We start from the raw sequence: 27674 nt of genomic DNA, 5'->3' as shown, positions 1-27674 counted from the left end.
GTCCTGACTAGCTGAGGTCACAGCCTGGGCCCCCTGGGCCTCTAAAGAGTCCCAGCCCAGGACCACACATTCTAATGCTGTGTTCCAACCTGGATATTCTAGCAGTGTGATTACATACCAGTAAGACTCCCTAATCGATTACATACCAGTAAGACTCCCTAATCGATTACATACCAGTAAGACTCCCTAATCGATTACATACCAGTAAGACTCCCTAATCGATTACATACCAGTAAGACTCCCTAATCGATTACATACCAGTAAGACTCCCTAATCGATTACATACCAGTAAGACTCCCTAATCGATTACATACCAGTAAGACTCCCTAAACGATTACATACCAGTAAGACTCCCTAATCGATTACATACCAGTAAGACTCCCTAATCGATTACATACCAGTAAGACTCCCTAAACGATTACATACCAGTAAGACTCCCTAATGGATTACACCAGTAAGACTCCCTAATCGATTACATACCAGTAAGACTCCCTAATCGATTACATACCAGTAAGACTCCCTAATCGATTACATACCAGTAAGACTCCCTAATCGATGACATACCAGTAAGACTCCCTAATCGATGACATACCAGTAAGACTCCCTAATCGATGACATACCATTAAGACTCCCTAATCGATTACATACCAGTAAGACTCCCTAATCGATTACATACCAGTAAGACTCCCTAATGGATTACATACCAGTAAGACTCCCTAATCGATTACATACCAGTAAGACTCCCTAATCGATTACATACCAGTAAGACTCCCTAATCGATTACATACCAGTAAAGCCCTTTGCACACAGGAGGACCGATGCGTTTTTTTCCCCGTTTGCTGTATGATTAAAACGCGTTGGATTTGGTGTGCAAGGCTGTGTGGAATCCACACTGTGGATCCGAAGAGGAGTCATAAAAGGAGTCAATGAGTTTTTACCGCATGCGACAAGACGCACGAATCGAACTACGACAAATTCGGAGCCGGTGTGCATGAGGTCGTAGAAAATCATTGTTTTCTTTTAAAAAAATGTAATAGTCTGTTTTGTCCGTGCAAAAGAACGCGTCTCTGTGCAAAGCCCCTGAGACTCCCTAATCAGGAGATAAGCGACCGTCAGGTTGCTTACACAAACTTTAGAAGGCAATGGTAGCCAATCAGGAGGGAATATGGGAAATGGGACAGATCCATGTTGATGACATGACTTTAGAGATACTGTGTACCGTTTTGCGTGATTTTAGGGCCAAATCTGTAGGAGCAGTGTCCAAAAATGTGTTTTTCAAAAATTGGCCAGATGGTGGCGCTAAATGGGACAGATGCATTTTCATGACATGACTGTAGAGATACTGTGTACCGCTTTGCGTGATTTTAGGGCATTATAGATTACATTATAGATTACATTATAGATTACATTATAGATTACATACACCGTCTCCACAGCCGACGGCAGAACACACATTTATTGCGCATGCTGGCCAAGGATGGCAATTATCTTTTTTTTAGGGTCAATATAATATAATAATATAATGGTCAATGTATGTCATTTTGAGGAATTAATAATCGCAGGGAAATCATCTTTCCAGGCTGTGAGATGAGATGTGTGCCCTGAGGGGGCCATTAGTCAAACAGCACATTGTTATTATTGTTGCTTTTTTCTCCTCAATTTGGACGCTAATTTATTCCCCCTCCCACACAGGTTTCTGTGTGTTGTCACTGCTGTTTGTACACAGTGGTTCTCAACCTGTGGGTTCGAGACCCCCAGGGGGGTCCCCTAATTATGTTGGTGGGGTCCCCAGATGATTAACTTAATGTGCAACATTGTTTTCTCACTCAACAGTAAACAAACCAACATAAAGTTTAAGTGTATAGAGGGTATCTGCACATTTCTAAAGTGGCAATCTAAGGACATTTTAATACATCTAAAATGACAAATTAAACATTGGCCAAATTGTCAAATATTAGAGGCAGAAATTGTGATCTGCCTGATCTGCTATTTTCACAATAGAACCGTGTTGTAATGCCTCAACTCTTAGTGCTTGTCAGGGTGGTGGTGGTGGTGGGGGGGTCCCCAGTTAAAATATGATTATTTTGTGGGTCGCGGCCTGAAAAGGTTGAGAACCACTGCTACACAACTGGCTCACCTTCCAGTGAGGAGCCCCCACCGGGAGGAGAGGTGGAAAAATGTGCTTGAGTAAAAGTACTAACTAAGTATTTTCCCATCTCACAAGTTTTCAAATGTATATGTTACAGTCAGTTTGGGTAACTCAGTCAGATTGTGGTAAGAGCGCTCGTTTTGTAGTTCACCACACACCCCTAACACCACCTGGATCAATTCACTTTGATAGTCTCTTATCAGCGCACCTGTGTAATTCTGCCATACTCTTTCTTTGTTTATCTACTAGCCTAGCTCAGCTGTGTTTAGCCATTAGCTTACTATGCCTAACTCTAACCCTAACCCTAACCTTAACCTCAGTAAAACTATGCCTAACCCTAACCCTAACCCTAACCTCCGTGGGGTGAGGTGCTATCATTCCTGCCGACGCTACGTTGTCGTTGTTGTGGATCAAAGCGACCGCTTGTTCCGCCCCGCGCCGCACGACGAGCGCTCCGGTTCTCGATCTAACTGTTTCTCGATCTAGTGGTGACATATACATTGAAAGCAGTGTGTTGTCTGAACTGCAGTGCCTTTATATTTCTGAACATGGTGTGTGTGTTCTTGTTCTCCCTACAGATTTAGATGAATGCGCCACAGAATACAACGGTGGATGCGTCCATGAATGCATCAACATCCCGGGAAACTACAGGTGCACCTGCTACGACGGCTTCAGACTGGCACACGACGGGCACAACTGCCTAGGTAAGGGTGTGTGTGTGTGTGTGTGTGTGTGTGTGTGTGTGTGTGTGTGTGTGTGTGTGTGTGTGTGTGTGTGCGTGCGTGCGTGCGTGCGTGCGTGCGTGCGTGTGTGTGTGTGGCTCAGTGGTTTTGGGTGAAAATAAGAACAGGGTTTTATACTTCATCGTACGAAGAATATAGCCTGACACTCAGCCTGAATTGACATTTCGTTTCACTCCATTATTCAGTCTGAACTTTGTCTCATCTAAGGCAATTTCAAGGATGGGCGTTGCCAAAGAGCAGCAAAGCAGATGACGTAGTGTTGTTGTTGTTATGTGTGGCTGGCTAGTGGCTAGCCTGTTGCTTGCTAGTGCTTTGCTAACCAAAGAAACAGGCAGAATAGGAGCACTACGAACTATAATGCAGTATGCTACTGCCGACGCGGCACCCCAGGGTGCCCCGTCACCCCAGGGTGCCCCGTCACCCCAGGGTGCCCCGTCACCCACTTTGAAAAGCCCTGTTGTAGAGGAACCTTCTGAAGGTGTACACGTCGTGCTGCACTGCAACGGCAGGCTCCTTTAAATACGGCTTGCTTTCTCTACCTATGCTTGGTTTCTCTACCTATGCTTGGTTTCTCTACCTATGCTTGGTTTCTCTACCTATGCTTGGTTTCTCTACCTATGCTTGCTTTCTCTACCTATGCTTGCTTTCTCTACCTATGCTTGCTTTCTCTACCTATGCTTGCTTTCTCTACCTATGCTTGCTTTCTCTACCTATGCTTGCTTTCTCTACCTATGCTTGCTTTCCGAAGCTTCAGAATCATTTGCTGCTATAGCTGCACGATCAGTCTGGCTAAGCTCAAATATTTGTGATTGTCTGATTAAGTTACATGTCAATGTGGTTAAGCTCAAGTATTGTGATTTTGACTAAGTTTCATGTCAATGAACTCAGTCGGTGCCATATTTAGAGTGCATGGGGACCTCTTATATTGCCGGTTCGCCAACAAAGGGTTAAAAAAATAGTGTGCACGATGGTGCACACATTCGTGCACAGATCATGCACTATGCATGTGCATGCTTTTCACAGCTTTCAAACAAAAAAATCCGCTTGGAAATCCGTTCAGGCATTCAGGAGAAGGCAGCCCTTATGTTTTCTTCAAATGTAAACAAACATGGCTGCCATGTTTGAAAGATGGGGTTGGTATGGGGGTTAAACATGCAATTTTGCGATCGCAATCATGCCTAGTACACTGTTGGAGGTCCAAATTATTTTTTTTCAAAAAGAAAAAAAAACTTTTTTTTTTTTTTTTTTTTTTTTAATTATTTAAAAAAAAAAGACGTCCAGAAGACGTCTGGCAGGGAGGTCCATAGTTAAAAAGACGTTTTTATTATAGAAAACATCTTTTTGGCAGGGTATGAGTTAAGCTCAATAATGTGATTTTTTTTAGTATGTTACATGTCATGGTTAAGCTCAAATACTGTGATTTTGACAAGTTACATGTTACATGTCAATGTATTGCTATTTTGCTATTGTATCTCTAAGGGGGGTATTGCTTTGCATTCCCTGGTTTTGCTTAGAATGCTCAGAAAAGCTTGCACAAAATTCTGGGAGCATCTCCGAACGCGGAGCCCTTCAAACGCCAAGATTAACTGTATTCCATTTATGCAATAAATGGTTAAATCTTCTTGACGTGAATGTTCCTGCCTAAAATAAAATAAAACCCCTCAAAGTTGTAAATGTAAAAGTAGTGAATGTACTTAGTAACTTTACACTAGCTGCTGACGGCTAAGATCTAAAAACACAAGAGGCTGTTTCACATCCCGCAGGAAGAGGCTGAGAATTGGGGGGGGGGGGGGGAGTCTGTCTGAAAAGGAATGAATTTATGAGGAGGTTTGACCCTGTGTGTCTGATGCTCTGACTCAGGGACGTGCTGGGCCCCTGATTCAGCCCGGGAAAAAGAGTTGCAGAGGCCCTCATTGCGCGCTATAGAGAGAGATCTCTCTATAGCGCTGCTGCTACTCAAACTTTAAACTAGTGAAAACAGCAGATCTACAAGCACACAACGCCTCGCACCGCGAGGCGTTGTGTGCTTGTAGATCTGCTGTTTATATAAATTTGAAACTTGGAGATACGAGGTTTCTGCCAGACAGTGACGATTTACTTTGTTGGCCGCCCAACCCCGTCCGTTTGGGAGTTATCCCGCTTTTCCCAATGGCCAGCACATCCCTGCTCTGACTCTGTAGAGCAGCCACAGCGCTCCGCTCCGTCCCGCTCCTCTCTCGTTCCCAGCGTCTAGTGTTACACCTGCTGCCCGTCCCCGTTAACCCCGCGAAGTACACGTTTACCGCTTAACTAAATATAAGGTTATGAAATGGAAGGGAAAGAGGAAACCATTCTGTCTGGAGAGGCTGGAGAGGAACGACACCCTCCAGCCTAGAGGCCCGTTCTGTCTGACGTCAGCTGTGGTGATTGATGATATCGGGGTCCCATCCTAATTTACTGTACACTTTAAGACAGGATAAGACATAATAAAGCCATAATAAAATGGGTTAGGAAATAATGTGTTTGTAATTAGAACTAATATGTTAGTGACCATCATCAAAGTTGCCCACCCCTGGTCTTGATGAAGCTCCAGAGGGAAAGAAACGTCTGTCTGAGCAGTGAGCAGTGCTGTGTTCTACCTGTGTTCTACCTGTGTTCTACCTGTGTTCTACCTGTGTTCTACCTGTGTTCTACCTGTGTTCTACCTGTGTTCTACCTGTGTTCTACCTGTGTTCTACTGTGTTCTACCTGTGTTCTACCTGTGTTCTACCTGTGTTCTACCTGTGTTCTACCTGTGTTCTACCTGTGTTCTACCTGTGTTCTACCCGTAACGCTGCTGAGGCTGAGCAGTGAGCAGTGCTGTGTTCTACCTGTGTTCTACCCGTAACGCACGTATACAGCGTCTGCTGTGGGGAAATAAAAATATGAACAGCGTCTGCACCTCGTGAACCTTTCAAAGTAGGGTATCTGATAGGCATTATGCACTGGACACACCAATAGCTGCGGTTCATAGATTATAGTATGCCCTAAAAAACATATATGTGTACTGCACATACAGACAGGTAGACCAATGAAAGGCTATATAAAAACATATATGTGTACTGCACATACAGACAGGTAGACCAATGAAAGGATATATAAAAACATATATGTGTACTGCACATACAGACAGGTAGACCAATGAAAGGATATATAAAAACATATATGTTTACTGCACATACAGACAGGTAGACCAATGAAAGGATATATAAAAACATATATGTGTACTGCACATACAGACAGGTAGACCAATGAAAGGATGAACCAAGGTTTTACTAAAGGTCACAGTGTCGTGTTGTGAGATTGAATTGAACTGAAGTGTGTTCTTTCTGAAGTGAACTTTAATTGTCATCAAAGGGTTCAGTGACCCTTCGTGACCTGTGGTCGTAACCCTAACCCTCTGAACGTGTCATAGGATGAAGGTGATCGATCAGAGCCTGTGGTCCTCTGGTCAGGGTAGAAACGTGTCATAGGATGAAGGTGATCGATCAGAGCCAACCGATTGGTTCACATTATTGATCCTTCTCTCTATAGGCAGACCTGTGTGTCCCAAAGTTGGCGGTGTGAAGGCCGTCCTTCCTAACATGTATTATTCATGGACCACCAGTATATTTTAAATGAACCTGGACAGTCTGTTTGTTGCTCAGTGGAGTGTTTAAAGGATTCCTGTCTGCTGGTTCCTTTGGTTGTTTCATTCTCAACGTCTGAACCAAAGTATTTGACAACAAAAGAAAAACTCTGAATTTACTGAATTGTTTTGTTTTGTTCACTTACATTTGTCTCCACTGTAACTACTGTAGATAAAACAGTTGTTTAGTTCACTTTCATTTGTCTCCACTGCACTGTAGCTGCTGTAGATCAAACCTCGGTGTATGAACAACATGCTGTAGATCAAACCTCGGTGTATGAACAACATGCTGTGTTCATATTCTCAAACGTAATGTACGGTGGTGATGCACAGAAAGTGATTTTTTTTTTTTTTCTAAATTTTTATCCCACGATTTTTGTAACCCATTTTTTCACCCGGTGCCAATTGCCTAAGCTGTGATCCTGGGCTCTACTCTCCCTCTGCCAACCTGGGGAGGGCCCCGAACTGAGCTCATGCTTCCTTCAATGCATGAGGAGTGAGCAGGCCGCTTCTTATCACCTGACAGGGGGAGCTTCCCCGGTTGGACGTAGCGCGTGGAAGGAACACGTTATTCCAACCAGTTCCATTCCCCTCCATCAGGCGCCCCGGCTGGCCAGGGGGAGGCTTTATAGAGACCAGGATTACTGCATGTTTTTGTGAGGGTATCTACCCTAGGAGACACGGGGAGAACATGCAAACTCCACAAAGAAAGGCCCTAACCAGGGCTAACCCTAACCAGGGCTAACCCTAACCCTAACCCTAACCCTAACCCTAACCCATTAGAGCATGATTTATGATTTATGATTTATGGCTATAAAACCTTACAAAAACATTATTAATTTTTTAACATTACATTTTCCTGTGATTAGGACTCCTTCAACAGCAACTGATTTTTTAATTTTTTTTTGGTCAGTAGAAATTAATTCGGGCCTTGCAGGGTTAAAGTGGTTCCATTATAGAAGAGGTTTTAATCGTGCTCAGGTCCCATGCAGATATGCTGGGTGGTTTATTCATCTCTGTATCCTCCAGTCTTCCATCTCATCCTGGTTCTGTGTATAAACTCCTCTCCTCTGATGGAGCGCAGCAAGGTGATTTTCCAAGCCATTTAGCGCGGCATGGTTCTGTGCACGTGGGTCATTTGCTGTGCGTGTGTGTGTGTGTGTGTGTGTGTGTGGGTGAGCTCCCGTGTTGCATGCAGGTGTGTAATTGCGGGTGTGTGCGGTTATGAGAGCGCTGTTGGTGCGTAGAAATCAAAACCACAAAGCCATCAATAATGAATGCTCTGATACACGTTTACTGTGGCTCAACGAGCAATATGCAGACACGCACACACACACACACACACACACGCACGCACGCACACACACACACACACACACACACACACACACACACACACACACACACACACACACACACACACACACACACACACACACACACACACACACACGCACGCACGCACTTAATTCCTCCTTTTTTTCCTTTCCCACACACTAAAAAATGATGGGTTGTTTTGGCTGGGTTAAGCCTATTGGGTTATTTAATTGGGTTGTTTTCATGCAAATGGGTATTCTGATAACCCAATTCGCTGAGTTATTTCTGTTGGGTATGGTGTTATTAGCTGTTGGGTTGTAATTTCCATAGAATTTGTTGAGTTATTTTGGACTACCCAACACGTTGGGTAAATACGTTGGTCACCATTGCTTTGCATAACAATGCAAAGCATTTGCATAGCAATGCAAAGCATGCTGGGTAAAGCATTTCCAGTGTCATTTTAAGCTTTCAGGAGCAAAAAATGCTAAATGTGTCCATTAAGTGTCTGCCAAGGCAAGCTGACTGACATTATGTCAGAATTTGATTTGTCAGTATTTGAGCTTCAACCATAATGCTAAAGTGCTAGGGTGCTAGGTTAGGGTTGAGCTCCCTCCCCCTAAAGTTGAAATTAGATGCAGAACCTTTGAGTGCTCTTGAAGGTTTAGCCTCTGGGACCATGCTATTCTTCCAAGTAGTGTCTCATTTTGGCAATGCCAATAAATTAGTTCATGTTCTAACTTAACAGGGAAGATTTGCATAGGCTGAATCGCTTTGCCCATGCTTTGTGATAATGTGATTATTTAATTAAATTGACAACTATCAGTTGTACCGATGAAATTTCAATTTAAAAAAGGAACCACCAACATAATAGTAATATATAATAATGAGGAAATATAATACATTTTAAATAACCCAACACATTGGGTAATATGAATAACCCAACATGTTAGGTTAAATTAACCCAGCGATGGGTCGGTCCAATATTTAACCAGTGTTGGGTTGGGAAACAACCCAAATTGGGTTGTTTTTAACCCAGTGTTTTTCTGTGTGCATGCCAAGGACATTTATAACAGCAGCTCTGAAACCATTTCATGTCAAGGACCCCCACATTGATATGCATTTGGCCGCAGACTCTATGAAAGATATATTTTGTTGAAATGTTAGAAAATATTCCATATTATTTTTTCAATAATTTTGTACAGAAAACAGCCGATCTATAAGCATGCTGTATTAAATAATCATACATGGAGACCCCCTGGATCTATCTTTGGTGGTTAGTGTGTTAAGTACACTTATGAGGAATACTAGTATGTTAAATTTTCAGGATCCTTCTTTTACTTCTACTCCACTTCATGTCAGAGGTGAATATTGTACTTTTACTAGACTAAATGACTTCATCACAACGTCATTTGGCTTGCAGGGCTTAGTTACCAGTTACTGTTACCAGTTACTGTTACCTTATTGCAAAACATCCAGCCTTTTTATGCTTAGGCCATTTGAAAATACCTTGTGAGTAAAACAGAAAAGAAGTATTTCCTCCACCACTGGTGACTCAACAAACAAAGGCTCTCCAACGGTGTTGGACTTACAAGGTTTTCCTCCCGACAGACCCTGTAGCGTCAGACAGGGAATTCTGCAGTTCCTCAAGACCTTAATCTATATGGTCTTTTAATTGGAACATTATTCCTGAAAAAAAAAAAAAAAAAAAACCTACAGTATTATGCAGTGTTTCATTAGTGTAACATCCTCCCATGACATGGGCACAACATAACCACATAACCGTTGCTGCATGTTGGCCCACAAACCCAGGGGCGTCAATTGGGTATGGCAGGGGTATGCAGCTGCCATACCTGCCATCTCCAGGGGAGAAAATAAAAGTTACTTTTAAGTATAAATCCATGAATGTCTCTTTGTTAAATTACAGTAAAATAAAGTGCAAAATTTAACAAAATGGTCACTTTAACAAGGTATTATATTTATATTCTCCACACTTGTATTCTCCCCATCTTGACAGAATGGTACATTCCCAGGTTCCGCAGGTCAGCTGCACAGGTGCAATGCATTATTGTTAATTGTGGCACGTTTACTAACATGCCAAGTTTAGCTGCACTTGAACAACTGTTCCAGGCTGCCAGTAGAAACCTGAGTAAAAAACTGTCAAAACTAGTTTTTTTCAGACATTGTGAAAATAGCCGCTGCGAGGCGTTGTGTTCATGTAGATCTGCTATTTTCACAATAGAACCGTGTTGTACAAAATGTAATGCCTCTTTTCCATGAGGACTCCCATCTTTGCCATACCCTAGCTTTTGCTGAACTGTGCCACTGCACAAACCTTGCATCTCCTTGTTTCAAATGTCTATTGTTTTATTCATTGTACAAGAGTGTCGCACCCAAGTAGCGAAAACGGCTGTTTTCCGCTAGCATCGCTTTCTTTTAAAACTGAAAAAAAAAGGAATGTGTTTCTGCACATGCTAGGTTTCTAGCTGACAGCGGTGAGTGACGATTTAAAGGCGAAAGCAGCCGTTGCCTAATTAGATGTAAATGGCTCAGTGGAGCAGCCATCCGTCTCTGGAGGGATGCGTTCAGGTCAACTCTGAGCAGAGAGCGGAGAAGCTTTTTATTCTAATAACGAGGCTAGCGCTCAGTCTGTGGTGGGGAAAGTACAATATTGCAATGTAGGGGTCTTCAACGTTTTCAGGCCAAGGACCCCTTAGTTGAGAGAGAGATGAAGCAGGGACCCCCACAACCTGTTCATAAATTCCATATACTTTCATAGTTTGACAGCACAATCACCAGTGTATTTTTGGATTCATGTCAATTTGTGTTTTCAGATATTTAACCACTTGAACCGTCAATACTTAATAAACTTGACCTTAGCCCCAAAGTGATGTATGCATGTTTTATAATATTATAATTTATATCTGCAAAGTAACTAGTAACCAAAGTTTTCAAATATATGTAGCGGAGTAAAAGTACAATATTTGGTTCCGAGATGTAGTGGAGTAGAAGTAAAAGTATCATAAATTGGATACCTCAAGTAAAGTAGAAATAACTCAAAAGTGTACTTAAGTACAGTAGCCTACTTGAGTAAATGTACTTAGCTACTTTAAGCCACTGCTAGCGCTGCTGCTGCTGCTTGAGGCAGTAATCGTCTCTCTCTCACCACAGCCCAGAGGAACAGCTTATCTGCTGAGTTTATTCCATCAAGCTTCCCTCGTCCAGGTTTTAAGCTGCTTTTTAACCTGTTAAAGCCAGAATGATGAGCTCTCTGTGGACTGACCATCCCAGCTCAGCTCTGGACCAGAACCTCAGCCAGTTCTCACTAACAGCCTTAATTCTTTCAGCAAACTTTGATTTGATTTAGTCTTATTCTTAGTCTTTTGAATCACACACCATTTAGTCTTAGACCTGTCTTAGTCCTCTGACATTGTTTTAGTCTAGCTTGGTCTTAGTTGACAAAATATCAACATATTTTAGTCGTAGTCTTTTGGGATTAATTCTTTTGGGCTAAATATAACCACATACCACATATATATATATATATATATATATATATGTATATATATATATATATATATATATATATAATATATATATGTATTTATTTATTTATATCTGGGATGAGACCCGATCTGAGCTCATGCTTCCTTCAGTGCGGCATTCATTCATTCATCCATCCATCCATCCATCCATCCATCCATCCATCCATCCATTCATCCATCCATCCATCCATCCATCCATCCATCCATCCATCCATGCATGCATGCATGCATGCATGCATGCATGCATGCATGCATGCATCCATCCATCCATCCATCCATCCATCCATCCATCCATCCATCCATCCATCCATTCATCCATCCATCCATCCATCCATCCATCCATCCATCCATCCATCCATCCATCCATCCATCCATCCATCCATCCATCCATCCATCCATTCATTCATTCCCCATAGGACTCCTTCAGTGGAGCTTGCAGGGGGGGGGGTAGGAAGGGAGGGGGGGGGGGGGTGGGGGGGATTTGCATCTCTGGGGGCAAAGCTGCCGACAGAGGATCAATTTATCCATGTCCAATTAGAGCACACTTTGAGGACAGCCGTGTTTTGAGGTCAGATTTAAATGTGGTTTGGTGGGGGTGGGGGTGGGGTGGGGGGGGGGGGGGTGGGGGGGGAACTGTAGGACTGCTTGTAGCAGGCACATGCACACACAGACATCAAAGGGGGCTTGAGCCCCTGCCCAAGTGCCCTCTCCAGACTAGGGATGAAGCTCGTACATTTTATTTGATATTGATCACCTTATCGATCCTGCTTATTGAGCCAGGCTTTTATCCAGTCCACTTTTGAGCGTTTTCTAATGTTTTGTGGAAAAATGTGAGACGACAAATTCAGAACAGGACTGGTATCTTTTATCATTGGCCAGTTGTTGTGACTGTGAGTTTGTGGCTGACCACCATCTATGAAGATGACAACTAACAAAAGTAACAAATATTATCATTAAAACAGTCATTCATTAGTGTGCAATAAGTGTTAAATGGCTTCATATTATGAATAGTAGTGTAATAATGTCTTGATGGCCTCTTGTTTTGATTGTTTAAACATGACATCATGGGCCGCTGTGCTCGATAACAAGCTTGATAAGCCCAAAGCTTATTGATACCGGGTAATCAATAAATCTGTTATCGGTTTATCGAGCTACTCTTGTTTAGTGCGCCATCCCTACTCGAGACCATGAATGCAGTTTTTACTATGGTGAAAGAAATGCTAATGCCCCCTCTTTCCATGCCATACCTGAAGGCAGCATTCAAGAGAATTGTCTTGTCCAAACTCTCCTGAACTTGAATGCAGCATCTTATGTTGAAAGAATTGCCCTCTCTGTGTAGAAATCCATGCCGCTACGCCACATCTCCTGTATTCACTGGATTATAATTATTTTAGTGTGGTCTCCATTTTAGGCATGAAAAGGGTTAATGTGGCCCCCATTAACACTATGGGAATACTGTCAGTAGAAACCCGATTTAATTACTTCAGTCTATATTAGTCGAACGACCAATAAAGTAGTATTATTATAGTTTTTTTTTCATGTCCAATGTATTTGTATTTAAGTCCATAAAGTGAACATACATAACACCCTGCTCTGTTCTGGTCTGAACAATGGAAAGCAGATGCAAGGAAAGGGCGAGTCAGTTCCCCACTGTCCTCCTCCTCCTCCTCCTCCTCCTCCTCCTCCTCCTCCTCCTCCTCCTCCTCGTTGTCCGCTCGTTGTTCTTTTACGACCGTTATGTTTTAGTTTTAGGTTCTTTCAGAAACCTAAATTCCTTCTTATCGCCGACGCGGTCTATTGAAGTTGCGCAAGTAACTTGGTGTGGTGGCCAAATATCGTTAGCATCTGTACAAACAGTACAAACAGTACAAACATTACAAACAGTACAAACAGCCTCGTGTGATGGATTTACAAGCGGCACGAGACCACAAATCACAATCTAACCCGCAACCTTTAGCCCCCCCCCCCCCCCCCCCCCCCCCGGGAGGGAGAACATTATCGGGGGATGGTAACGTCTGGATTGTTGCTGATTGTTGCTGCGAGACCAGAGCGATGAGCAACGTACACACAATTAATTATAAAGCACCAAAGTCCAGGGGTCAATAATGTCTGGGGAAGATGTATGGACACGTAATGAGTGCACTAATACCAGTAAGACGCCTAAAGGCGACAAGCGACGAGGTTCGCGCCATGTCTTGGCCATCTGGCCAGTGATGTATATCGGACCAGTTAATATGGAGACCCCTGGTACCCATATATGGAGATCCATGTACTGTATATGGTGATATGCTGTGAGAGCCCAAATATGCATACTCAGTTATTTGTTATGTGAAAGTCCTATAACTGTCCCTATGTCATCTGACATCATACACACAATCCATTGTATGCCCATATATGGAGATCCCTGTCTGTAGAACCAGCCATACAGATATGGGCTGTCTTGATCATCTGTCTTGGCCATATATGGATTATTTTACTGTGATATGTGGCCGATGTGGTGGCCTCCATATATGGGCATTCCCATAGGAAGTCCGAGGACATCAGGGATCTCCATATATGGGCATAAAAGGGATTCTGCTTGTGTGACATCACAGTGATGTCAGAGAGGCAAACCCATATACATACACATACATCCGAGCTGGTGTAATGCAGGGGGACACCCTAGCCCCCTTCCTCTTCATCATTGTCCTAGATTACGCGCTCAGGAAAGCCATCGGTGGACGAGAGCAGGATCTTGGCTTCACATTAACACCAAGGAGGTCGAGACGACATCCCAAAGTAGTCCTGACGGACCTGGACTATGCGGACGACATCAGCCTGCTCTCCGACAACATGACACAAGCACAGGAACTCCTGAACAGAGTGGAGTTAGAGTGTACCAAGGTTGGCCTTAGGCTAAATGCCAAGAAAACTGAGGTTATCACATATAACTTACCGGAACACCCACCTCTGACAACAACAGGAGGCGCTGTGTTGAAGGAAGTCAAGGACTTCAAGTACCTGGGCGCATGGGTCAACTCAACAGAGAAAGATCTTCAAGTGAGGAAGGCACTTGCATGGAGGGCCCTGAACGGCATGAACAGTGTATGGAACTCCAACCTCCCCCGACAAATCAAACTCAGCTTCTTCTTTGCAACGGTAGAGTCTGTTCTCCTCTATGGCAGTGAATGCTGGACCCTGAAGCCAACCCTGCAGAAGTCTCTAGATGGGTGCTACACCAGAATGTTGCGTGCAGTACTTAACATCAGCAAGAGTGCACATGTTACCAACAAGAGCCTGTATGAGGGAATACCAAGGGTTAGCGAGAAAATTGCTGCCAGAAGAATGAGACTAGCAGGACACTGCCAAAGACATCAGGAGCTTCCTGCCAGCAAACTGGTGCTGTGGGAACCAACACATGGGCACCGGTCACGAGGACGTCCCACAATAACATACGTGGATGTACTCAAGAAAGACGTAGGAGCACAAAGCACCAACGAGCTGGCCAGATGTATGGAGAACCGGGATGACTGGAAGCGACGATGGAAGGCTCGTCTGAGGACGACTTAGAGAGAGATATACCATAAAAAGCGTACACGGACAGATGGAGACATGCTGTGCTGTTTCTCATACGTTTTAAGTGCAAGCACCCTTAAAGGAATAGTTCACCCCAAAAATGACCTTTTTTCTATTGATTACTCATGCCATGGAGACTTGAGTTCAATAATATATATTTTTTTTGTATTTGTAGCATTCCTAAGATACAGATTTGGATATAGTAAATTTACCCCCATTGATTCCGGATGGAGACCCAAATGCATTGGGTCCCCATCCGGAATCAATGGGGGTAAATTTATTGTAATCAAATTATTGTCTTAAGAATGCGACAAAAAACTAAAAATATAATTGAACTCAAGTCTCCGTGGCATGAGTAATCAATAGATTACTGAGTAATCAATAGATTATTCATGCTGGGGGTGAACTACTCCTTTAAGTATGGATGGAGCTCAAAACAAGGGCCCGCTATTACATACTCGATAACTGATTTATTGAGTACCCGGTATCAATACGGTATCAATACGGTATCAATACGGTATCAATACGGTATCAATACGGTATCAATACAAGGTATCAATACGGTATCAATACGGTATCAATACGGTATCAATACAAGGTATCAATACGGTATCAATACGGTATCAATACGGTATCAATACGGTATCAATACAAGGTATCAATACGGTATCAATACGGTATCAATACGGTATCAATACAAGGTATCAATACAAGGTATCAATACGGTATCAATACGGTATCAATACGGTATCAATACAAGGTATCAATACGGTATCAATACGGTATCAATACGGTATCAATACAAGGTATCAATACGGTATCAATACAAGGTATCAATACGGTATCAATACGGTATCAATACGGTATCAATACAAGGTATCAATACGGTATCAATACGGTATCAATACGGTATCAATACAAGGTATCAATACAAGGTATCAATACATACAATACAATAGGTATCAATACAAGGCTTTGGGCTTATTGAGTACCCGGTATCAATACAAGGCTTTGGGCTTATTGAGTACCCGGTATCAATACAAGGCTTTGGGCTTATTGAGTACCCGGTATCAATACAAGGTATCAATACCCGGTATCAATACAACAATACAATAGGTATCAATACATACAATACAATAGGTATCAATACAAGGCTTTGGGCTTATCAAGCTGATTTATTGAGTACCCGGTATCAATACAAGGTATCAATACAAGGTATCAATACAAGGTATCAATACAAGGCTTTGGGCTTATCAAGCTTGTTATCCAGCATAGTGGACCATGATGTCATGTTTAAGCTTCAAGAGAATTGCCTTGTCCAAACTCTCCTGAACTTGAATGCAGCATCTTATGTTGAAAGAATTGCCCTCTCTGTGTAGAAATCCATGCCGTTACGCCACATCTCCAGTATTCACTTGATTATGCTTAGTTCAAGCTTGAAGCTCGGAGCTTGGAGGTCGGCTATTTTCAATATTTTTTTACCAAGAGCCCCTTTTAGAAATGTCAGCCCCTGCCTCTCCAACATTCTCTGCACATCCCTGCCTTGGACTGAAAGATGTAATGATTTGGGTTTGTGGGGGAACGAGATCTTTACTCTGCGTCGCTTATTTATCCATCAGCCATGCTTGGTGAGTGGAGGTCACCCCCCCCCCCCCCACACACACCGTCGCGGTCGTTTCGTGTTCCTCTGATTCCCATCGATCCCAAAAAACACTGATTTGGTTTGTATTGATTGGAGACGCAGAGCAGCTCAATTCCCTGCGTGCTTCTCCTCCTAGGGAAATGAAACCAACGCCTGGCCTTTGTGCCTTAACCTTCCTCAAAGACACAACATGATCTATAAAACACAGGGGGCGTCAGAATGGCACAATGTCACAGCTTCAACACAGAGCTAGTATAGCTGATCTTAAAGGACAACTTTATTTTTTTACAACAAGGGTTCATATTTTAGATTGTAATTAGAAGATGAGTGTTAAAATGTTTTCATTTGCTTCGTTCTATTGTTTTATCGCATTTACCTTGTTAAAATGTGGCATGCGTACAAGTGGCTAAATATGTCTTTTTAGACACAATAAGCCAGCAGTTTCTTTAATGCTATTTACAGTAACACTTCTAGCCCCCATAAGTCACATCCAACCATGAAAGGTTGTGTTGTATCTTGTGTAAAATTACATATTTAGTACTTGTACGCATGCCCCCAACCACTGAAATAAGAATCTCTAAAACAATAGAAATAAGTAAATTAAATCAATTTAACACTCATCTTTTATATACTTTAATTACAATCTAAAATATGAACCCTTGTAAAAAAACTAAAGTTGTCCTTTAAAAACAAAACAAAAAAGCAAGGTTGGTAGATCATCTTTACAATACACAGGGGTGGAGGAATGGATCAAAAACCCCAATGAAATAAAATGTTCCCAATCTTTAAATGTTTTTAAAAATGTGGTAAGACACTGATGAGCAAGCTAGAATAGAGCAGGGTGGGCCTAAAATAACCTTGTTGGTATGGTTGGTATTGGGTGTTTTATTCATTTATTTTCTTTTTGAAGCGGTGAAAGCCGCTTTCAAGGAGTGGCTTTGTCTGTCCCCTACATGTCCCGTACATGTCCCGTACATGTCCCGTGCATGCAGAATTGAGGATTGGTCAAGCTTCACATGACAATGTGGCCCTCCAGACAAAATCATTCATTCATTCAGAATGCACATAGAAAGTATAGATCTAGAACACAGAATGTATAGATCTAGAACACAGATTTCATAGCTCCAGAACACATAGAATAAACATTCACCGCTTCACTTCGAACCGAGGTTTGATTTTTCTGTAATGTCTTATTTTGTTTTTATTGAATGTTTAGTGATTTTAGAATGACATGATATTAGTTACCGTAAATCACCAATTAGTAGCATCTTTATTTTGCGTTTATTTCGCAAAATGGGGTCGGACCCCGGGCGCTTAAAAGGGACCAGGCGGCTATTGGTAACAGGCTTTTATTTATTTTGGCACTGGCCAGCACTAGGCCATTATTTGGTAAATTTTTCTTTCTCAAACTATATAATAGTATTAATAATCAAAATCTTATAATAAATGTTATAATTATGATTATTTTTATTATTTGTATTGTTACCAACACCCAGAAAATAGCACATTTCGATCTATTAGACCAAACCTCATTTGAAAAATATCAAGAGTGTATGAAAGCCTTTTTAAAAAATATATATCCACAAGTTTCCGCGGGAGTTTACTGGAGACTATCAGGACCAAACTTCCGGGTTTAACAGCAGACATACAAGCTCACGTCGCGTCGCAGATGCAACCCGTTGTGAGCTTGTAAATCGGCGGCGGAAGATCGATGCAAACGTTTGCGCAATGCACTATGGGGCGTAGGAAACTCGTGGATAGGTCTACTATACTATGGGAAACTTTCTCCAAAAGAATCAATTACCGCATGCCAGCAAAGACGGATCTAGAAGTCAACGAGTCAACGACCCAACGACCCAATTAGCGCAGAAGTCCTGCAGCTGTTGCTCTGACTGGACTCGCTGACATGACCACTGAACAGCTCCACTATCCTGACATTAAACCATTTTGGTATTGCATTATGATTAAGCCTTCTGCATTCCCCTTGAACCTCAAAATAATGGATTACTTCTTCAAAATGTGGACTGGATAACAAGAGGCAGCAACAGTAGGTAATGACTTATTCTGATCCAGCTGTTCTTTATTTGCCAGTCTTTCTCCATCACAACGTTTTGCCATTAAAGTAGGCCTACTCACGCAAACTTTGCATTGTATCAACGTTTTAGACAGTAATGAATGGTGGTCAGTGCGCAGAGAGCAGCAGACTCCTTTTTTCCTCTCTCTTTTTTTGGTGTCCTTTGGCAATCTGTTCCCCGACGCACAGACAGTGCGTCCTGCGCGTCATGGTAGCGCAGCACTGGGCTGGGCTGGGCACCATATACATTTGGCTTAGAAGTGTCTGTCCACAGGGCTGTGAGCTTGTAGATTTGCTGTTTTCAGCGCACTACCGTCATGCAACATATGACCCGTAGCGACGCACAGCGAGTGCGGTGCGTTGCAACGTGCTGTCACAGCACTGCTGTGAGCTTGTAGATTTGCTGTTTTCAGCGCACCACTGCCATGCAACATAAATGACCAGTTAAGTTGAATAAATAGCAAATAATACCAAACAACCAAACAAATAATAGCCCGGGCTCTTACATAAAACATAATAAGGATAATATTAATTGCAAATAACGGCCCAGGCGCTTATACAAACCGTGCGCTTATTTGAAACAGGCGTTTATTGCGCAAAATGGGGTCAGACCCCGGGCGGATATATGGGACCCGGCGGCAGTTTGCCACCGGGCAATTAATTGGGGATTTACGGTAGTTACCATATGATTTGTTGTTTTGGATATGAAAACCATTACAGAACCAACGTTTGATAACATTTAGGGCCCTATTATGATCCAGGTCTTATGCCTTATGCCTTAACTTCTTTGCCTTTTTTTTACTATTTTGTTTTTGTTTTTTAAATATTTCAAATAGCTGATCTGCAAGTTCACAACGTGCAGATGTAGATCAGCATTTGAAGTATTTAAAAATGTTTTTCAAAATAGTGAAAAAAAGGTAAAGAAGTTAAGGCATAAGGCATAAGACCTGGATCATAATAGGGCCCTATAGCCTCTCAGACCCAAAACTATAGAATATTTATCCTAGTTTTCGATGCTCCATGCCAGTGGTTCTCAAACTTTTTGGGCTTCAGTACCCCCTTTTCCTGATTGCTGAATCCAAGTATCCCTTTAATCCAGTGACCCATACAAGTCTGTAACTCTGACAGTGTACAAATGGAACCAAATGAACCCTGACAGGTTCATTTGGTTCCATTTGTACACTGTCAGAGTTAAGGGGATACCTTGAAATTTGGTAGTTTGAGAAACACTGCTCTAATCGACAATATTTTCGACTAGAAAATACTGACATCAAACGTCAGTTTTTAAGTCAAATTATGTTGAACATAAAAGTAAGTAGCCTGTTTTCTATTCAGTAACAGTAAAATGTGTACTTAATTGGGTTTAAAGCTACGTATACAGAGCAGCACGTTCGCATACATTTGTCAAAAAGTTAAATAAATGTTTCCATTTTCCATGTTCTCTCAAGTACCTCCGCGTACCCCTAGGGGTACACGTACCCCCATTTGAGAAACACTGCTCCGTGCTGTATTGATGTTATAACAATCCTTCTACATTCTATAATTGTGTAGACTTATAAGTAATGCAGATTTTTAACACTAATTTAACTCTCTTGAGAGGGTAAAATGACACCAAATGGACCCGTAAGGAATGGCAGATCAAAGCTCACAATGCATTGACGTTTAAAGGGCCAGTTCACCTCTGGGACAACCCAATCTTATTTTATTGTTGTTTAGGACACGATCAACACAATCCTGAATTATTAGCCGGGGAGCCACAGGCCCAAAAGCTCAAAGAATAGGATGTTACCTGTGATGTCATGACATACTTTTAATTTTTGTTTTTTCTATTAATTTGGTCATCAAGGTCCACAGAATGAGAGGCCTGCTCTGCCGGAAATCCTGCGAAAAAAAGTTATGGCCATTTGTATATTCACTCCATCGACTTCAATATAAAGGAAAGAAACACACCAAAAAAAATATGCTTTAAGTAGCATGTGAGGGGTCAAACTAGGGATTCTTGATGATTCTGAATCCATTGCAAGCATTTGTTTTGCATGAAAAACATTCCTTGGGCTAGAAAACGGACCAAAATAACGGTGAAAAGTGATGACTCATCACTTTTCACAGGTTTGAGAGGCTGAAATCTAGCCCAAGGAATGTTTTTCATGCAAAACAAATGCTTGCAATGGATTCAGAATCATGAAGAACCCTTAGTTTGACCCCTCACATGCTACTTTTTTTGGCGTGTTTTTTTCCAGTATAGTGAAGTCAATGGGAAACTTTTTTTCGCAGGATTTCCGGCAGAGCAGGCCTCTCATTCTGTGTACCTTATTGACCAAATTAATAGGACAAACAAAAATTTGGAGTATGTCATGACATCACAGGTCCTCTCTCATTTTGGCCCAGTGGCTCCCCGGCTATATTTTTTAGGTTGTTTCTGTTTTTTTTTTAGATGTTTTAGTATTTCAGCATGTACTAGTAATGTGTTTTGCATCATATGATGCAAACCGCATCACTGATGATGCTAAATGCATCATTAGTCATGCTGAACTACTAAAATATCAAAAGAAAAAACTGATTGAACACAATAAATAACTCAGGATTGTGTTGATCGTGTCCCAAACAACAATAAAATAAGATTGGGTTGTCCCAGAGGTGAACTGGCCCTTTAAGGTATGACATTTATCAGTTTATTTTTCATATCTGCCCGGTGGCACATTTTTGTTTACGGAGCATAAATAAAAAAATAAAATAAAATAAAAAATAATCCATATCTTCCAATGTTCAATACAAGGAAACACAATTCAATCGTTTATCGCAATTATTTCCGTGACAGCTGATTGGGTGGAGTTAACATGTCCCAGTGCTGGTTGACATGCAGACCCCCCCCCCCCCCCCCCATAGCAGCAGCAGCAGCAGTAACAGGTTGTGTGTTTAAAATGATATTTCACTTTAATATGATAACTTTTATCACCTTTATCACAGTTATCATCACAGTTATCATCACCTTTATGATGATAACTTTTATCATCTAGTCATGCTTTTATGAACACCCTGAACAGTTTCTTTATTTATTATTTCTTTGTATTTCATTGTTTTCCATTTTCCCAAAGAACTATTCCAAATAAATGAAAAAGGTTATTGAAAAAACACGGCCTGCTCACATATTAGTAGGGTAGTATGAGTCACCAGAAAAAATAATGGGTGTTTTTAATGAATCTATCATGGTTAAAATGAAGTTTGAAGTTACAATGGGTCTGTGTGGGGAGAGGCCCTGGGCCTGGAGGGCCTGGTAACATTTACATCAAATATCTAAATATTGAATCAAGCAAATTAAAAACTGTTCAGGGTGTTTACAGTATGAATGCCTGATTAGACAATCAAATGAAAGTGGAATATCCCTTTAACCAGCATCTCTGTACCGTGTAGGAAAGCAGCTTTTTGAGTCTTGGTTGGCTTGGTCGAGCCTCCCCTCTCTCTCTCTCTCTCTCTCTCTCTCTCTCTCTCTCTCTCTCTCTCTCTCTCTCTCTCTCTCTCTCTCTCTCTCTCTCTCTCTCTCTCTCTCTCCTGACAAGCCTAATCCTCAGGGATCATGTAAGGTTGGCTAATCAAACACTGAAGCACCCTGGCTGATGTAGTATTGACCGGCTGGGGGGTCTTTTGAAAACACACTTAAAATGTCTCCAAGGCGCATTTTGTTGCAGAAAACCTCATATCCCCCTTTTCTATGTAAACTCTATGTTTATGTGACAGTTGAAAGCTTACTCTACTTAGTGGACACGGTCTGAGCCCCCCACCACACGATTGAAATACATTTCTAGGGGAAAATGAAAAATATTCCACAGGATGGAGACTCCATTTCTTCTAGTTTTTCACTCTTTGTCATCACCATCAAGGTCCCAACTCACTACTGCCGCGCAGGTCAGAGGACCGAATTACACAGAGCATTAGTATCATTGGGTGTTATTCAACTCTGCGACGTTGGAAGCGCTGTTTCATAAAAACAGTCTTCAACCAGGAAGAGTGTCTCCATCCGGTGGAATATTTTTATTATTATAACAGGGACGTGCAGAGAATGTTAGAGAGGCAGGGGCTGACATTTTTAAAAGGGCCTTTTGGTGAAAACATTGTAAATAGCAGACCTCCAAGCTTAGCGTGACGCGTTGGCTATTTTCAATGCTTGATTTCTACACATTCATTGATTTCATGCTTGATAAAATAATGCATTCAAGTTCAGGAGAGTTTGGACAAGACAATTCTCTTGAACGCTGCCTTCAGGTATGGCATGGAACGAGGGCATTAATTTGCATTTCTTTCACCATAGTGAAAACTGCCGTTGGTCTGGAGAGGGCACTTTTTACAGATGGATTGAAGGGCAGGGGCTCAAGCCCCCGCTGATGTCTATGTGTGCTGTCAGTAACCAACGGCAACGATCCCCTGCTTATTATGGATATAAATAAGCAAACACAGTGATTATCTGGCAAATACATGGACATTGTATTTGAACACATTATGGACGAACCTGCACCTTGACATGAACCCAGTGATTACACACATTTATCCATAAACCAGTGTAGCGATATGGAAAGGAAACGTAATTAAACTCCTCCTTTTAATTTTTTCTTCTTAAAAATGCACAAGTAGGTAGTAGGGACTGAGTTAATAGGGCCCAAAGTGGAGGGGCCTTTACTTTAGCAATTGAAAAATAGCAGATATACAATCTGCTATTTTTGAAAAGTCGTGATAATGTGTGCAAATATTTGAATATTTGTATTTTCTGAGCGAACATTTTTAACTCAAATGCTTCCAGGGGGTCCCTGGAACAACATATTTTGAGATGGGGTCGGTGGCCAAATACATATAATTCTAGGGGTCCTTGACATGAAATAGTGACGTTTTTCAAAAAACCTCACAGGGATTTGAGATATTCAAAGACTTGCACACATTTTCACAACTTTTCAAAAATAGCAGATCTACAAGCTCGCGCACCGGCACTTGGTGCCGCACCTTGAGCTTGTAGATCTGCTGTTTTTCAATAGTTAAAGCATAAAGTAATTGTGCAGGGACCTGCATTGAATCCTTGTACGCAGGGCCCAGAATGTGGTGCGACACCCGTAGCTGTGCAGAGAGACTCTATTTATTATGCTGAGAAGTAGCCTATAATTCTGCCCATGGCAGGTTGTTAATGTCAACACAACATTCATACTTCACTGTATGAATTTCTCATGACCTTAAGCTCAACTTGGCGAGGCTGTTAATAATTAATAGGTTTTTAGTAAGGGAGCCGCAGGCTAGACCTGACCCTCTGACTGTACCATTATGATGGATCCAGGAGTTAGACTGTACCATCATGATGGATCCAGGAGTTAGACTGTACCATCATGATGGATCCAGGAGTTAGACTGTACCATTATGATGGATCAGGAGTTAGACTGTACCATCATGATGGATCCAGGAGTTAGACTGTACCATTATGATGGATCAGGAGTTAGACTGTACCATCATGATGGGATCAGGAGTTAGACTGTACCATTATGATGGATCCAGGAGTTAGACTGTACCATCATGATGGGATCAGGAGTTAGACTGTACCATCATGATGGATCCAGGAGTTAGACTGTACCATCATGATGGATCCAGGAGTTAGGCTGTACCATCATGATGGATCCAGGAGTTAGACTGTACCATTATGATGGATCCAGGAGTTAGACTGTACCATCATGATGGATCCAGGAGTTAGGCTGTACCATTATGATGGATCCAGGAGTTAGACTGTACCATTATGATGGATTCAGGAGTTAGACTGTACCATCATGATGGATCCAGGAGTTAGACTGTACCATCATGATGGATCCAGGAGTTAGACTGTACCATCATGATGGATCCAGGAGTTAGGCTGTACCATTATGATGGATCCAGGAGTTAGACTGTACCATTATGATGGATCCAGGAGTTAGACTGTACCATCATGATGGATCCAGGAGTTAGGCTGTACCATTATGATGGATCCAGGAGTTAGACTGTACCATTATGATGGGATCAGGAGTTAGGCTGTACCATTATGATGGATCCAGGAGTTAGACTGTACCATCATGATGGGATCAGGAGTTAGACTGTACCATTATAATGGGATCAGGAGTTAGACTGTACCATTATGATGGGATCCAGGAGTTAGACTGTACCATTATGATGGATTCAGGAGTTAGACTGTACCATCATGATGGATCCAGGAGTTAGACTGTACCATCATGATGGATCCAGGAGTTAGACTGTACCATCATGATGGATCCAGGAGTTAGGCTGTACCATTATGATGGATCCAGGAGTTAGACTGTACCATTATGATGGATCCAGGAGTTAGACTGTACCATCATGATGGATCCAGGAGTTAGGCTGTACCATTATGATGGATCCAGGAGTTAGACTGTACCATTATGATGGGATCAGGAGTTAGACTGTACCATCATGATGGATCCAGGAGTTAGACTGTACCATTATGATGGATCCAGGAGTTAGACTGTACCATTATGATGGATCCAGGAGTTAGACTGTACCATTATGATGGATCCAGGAGTTAGACTGTACCATTATGATGGGATCAGGAGTTAGACTGTACCATCATGATGGATCCAGGAGTTAGACTGTACCATTATGATGGGATCAGGAGTTAGACTGTACCGTCATGATGGATACAGGAGTTAGACTGTACCATTATGATGGATCAGGAGTTAGACTGTACCATTATGATGGATCAGGAGTTAGACTGTACCATGATGATGGATCCAGGAGTTAGACTGTACTGTTATGATGGATCCAGGAGTTAGACTGTACCATCATGATGGATCCAGGAGTTAGACTGTACCATCATGATGGATCCAGCAGTTAGACCTGACCCTCTGACTGTACCATTATGATGGAATACAGGGTCTGTTTACATTTTTTAAGAAGTTGGTCACAAAACCATGACTGTATAAGACGTAGTTCACCCCCAAAATGACTTTTTTTTCCTATTGTTTACTCACCTCAGGGATACTTGAGTTCAATAATATAGTTTTTAGTTTTTGTCGCATTCCTACAGTATGAGACAATAATTTTATTTTAATACATTTATGCCCATTGATTCTGGATGGAAACCCAAATGGTCTCCATCAGGAATCAATGGGCCTACAAAGCGTCTCCTAAAATGTTGTCTCAGGAATGCGACAGAAACTAATAAATGTGTGTTGGTTCACTGAACATAATGGGGGTGGCTGTTTTGACGCACGCCGTCCACAGCCGTTGTGTCTCCCCCTTCAGCAAAATGCAAGCACATGATTCCCAATGAAACCTGTCCACTTCACATATTATGACTTGAGTGTGTGCCGCCAAGACTTTTGGGGTTACTCAAACAAGTTACTCCATAAATTAGGGCTAAACGCACTAATAAGTGCTAGTTAGATCACCTCTGGTAGAACCTCTGAGATGATGAGGAATGAGAGACGGTGTCTGCTGTGGTGCAGGAGGGGTTCAGAGTCTTGCTCAAGGACAAACACAAACTCTTTATTTATATATATATATATATATATATATATATATATATATATATATATATATATATAATCTTTAGCCCACGATTTTGCAACCCATTTTTTCACCCAGTGCCGAGTTGAGTTGGGTTGGGTGGAGTGGAGTGGAGTGGAGTGGAGCATTGTCCAACCTCTTATAGAATTCAGTGGTTCCCATGGGGGTCCTATGTTAACTCATGTTGTTGGGTTTGATGATTAAACATCTGTCATTTTAGATTTCCCCGTATTTATAAGTCCTAAGAGTTTTCTATAGTCATGTTAAAGTACAGTAAAGTACAGGAGGAGACAAAGCTTTCTGTGCATGAAATCTATGAAAAAAGGTTGAACCCATTTAGACCAGGTACGCATAATATCTGTGTCACCAATCCTGGTTTCTGCTCTCCCTCTGCCATGCCTGGGGCGCCCCGGCTGGCCAGGGGGAGGCAGTATAGAGACCAGGATTACTGCATGTTTTTGTGAGGGTATCTACCCTAGGAGACACGGGGAGAACATGCATGAATTCCAGACTATTATGAATTCCGGACTATTACTTGTAACAGAATATTTCTATATTTCAGTATTGATACTTTTTTAACATTTGAGTACTTTTTCCACCACTGTTGGAGGGGAGAGGGGGGACAACAGGGGCGTCAATTGGGTATGGCAGGGGTATGCAGCTGCCATACCCTGGGTCCAGGGGGGTAAATAAAAGTTACTTTTAAATATAAATCCATGAATGTCTCTTTGTCTATCTGTGCTGGTTATTATGTTGTTAAATTACAGTAAAATAACTACAAATGCAAAATGTAACAAAATGGTGACTTTAACAAGGTATTATAATTATATTCTCCCCATCTTGACAGAATGGTATATTCCCAGGTTCCGCAGGTCAGCTGCACAGGTGCAATGCATTATTGGGTCTTGCGTCTACAGTGAAGTTGCTTATTATTTGGGTCTTGTTTAAACCAGTGGACCCCAATTTAAGTATGAAGCACTGCGACACGCTGTGAGCTTGTAGATCTGCTATTTTCAGAGCGCAACCAAGGCTATTTTTTTACTCAATCTCTTGTCCATTCCTTCCCTAACATTTTAGTCTAGTCTCCATTAGTTGAGAACATTGTCAGTATATTTCATACTCATCATAGCTTAGGTTTTATTTAAGGCAGGCGACAAACATCTTTCACACCATGCCTTGGTTGTCCCACACAAGCCACCACAATCTCATAAATCATGTTTGGGTCGGGCTTTTTATAATCCAGTAGGCAAGCACAGCGCGGTATCATGATGTCTCTGTGAATGTGTAAACTGCACGCTCATTACTATCGCTGCACTGCTCCGCTCTATGGCTCTGCTGCTGCGCAACTTTCAGACAGTTGAGCGTGTGAGTGTGCTCCCCTTGGACTGTGTGTGTGTGTGTGTGTGTGTGTGTGTGTGTGTGTGTGTGTGTGTGTGTTTTGTGTGCATGGCTGCTGTGGCGGAG

At 42.0% G+C, this 27674-nt stretch overlaps 1 protein-coding gene across 1 annotated transcript in view; it reads left to right on the top strand.

Annotated features, from left to right (window-relative positions):
• LOC308280839 (uncharacterized protein) overlaps positions 1-27674 on the top strand; it is a gene marked incomplete at both ends in the record, with an annotated part of 85934 nt that overhangs the window by 7060 nt on the left and 51200 nt on the right. Inside the window, one exon of the mRNA XM_080755158.1 lies at positions 2728-2853. Within this exon, the coding sequence (XP_080611284.1) occupies positions 2728-2853 (126 nt within the window). The remainder of the gene's footprint in view (positions 1-2727; positions 2854-27674) is intronic.

This window comes from Nannobrachium achirus (genome assembly GCF_963921795.1).
Source record: "Nannobrachium achirus genome assembly, contig: SCAFFOLD_251, whole genome shotgun sequence".
NCBI lineage: Eukaryota > Metazoa > Chordata > Actinopteri > Myctophiformes > Myctophidae > Nannobrachium > Nannobrachium achirus.
The sequence above is the reverse complement of the archived record's forward strand: the minus strand, read 5'-3'. Positions and strand labels throughout refer to the sequence as shown.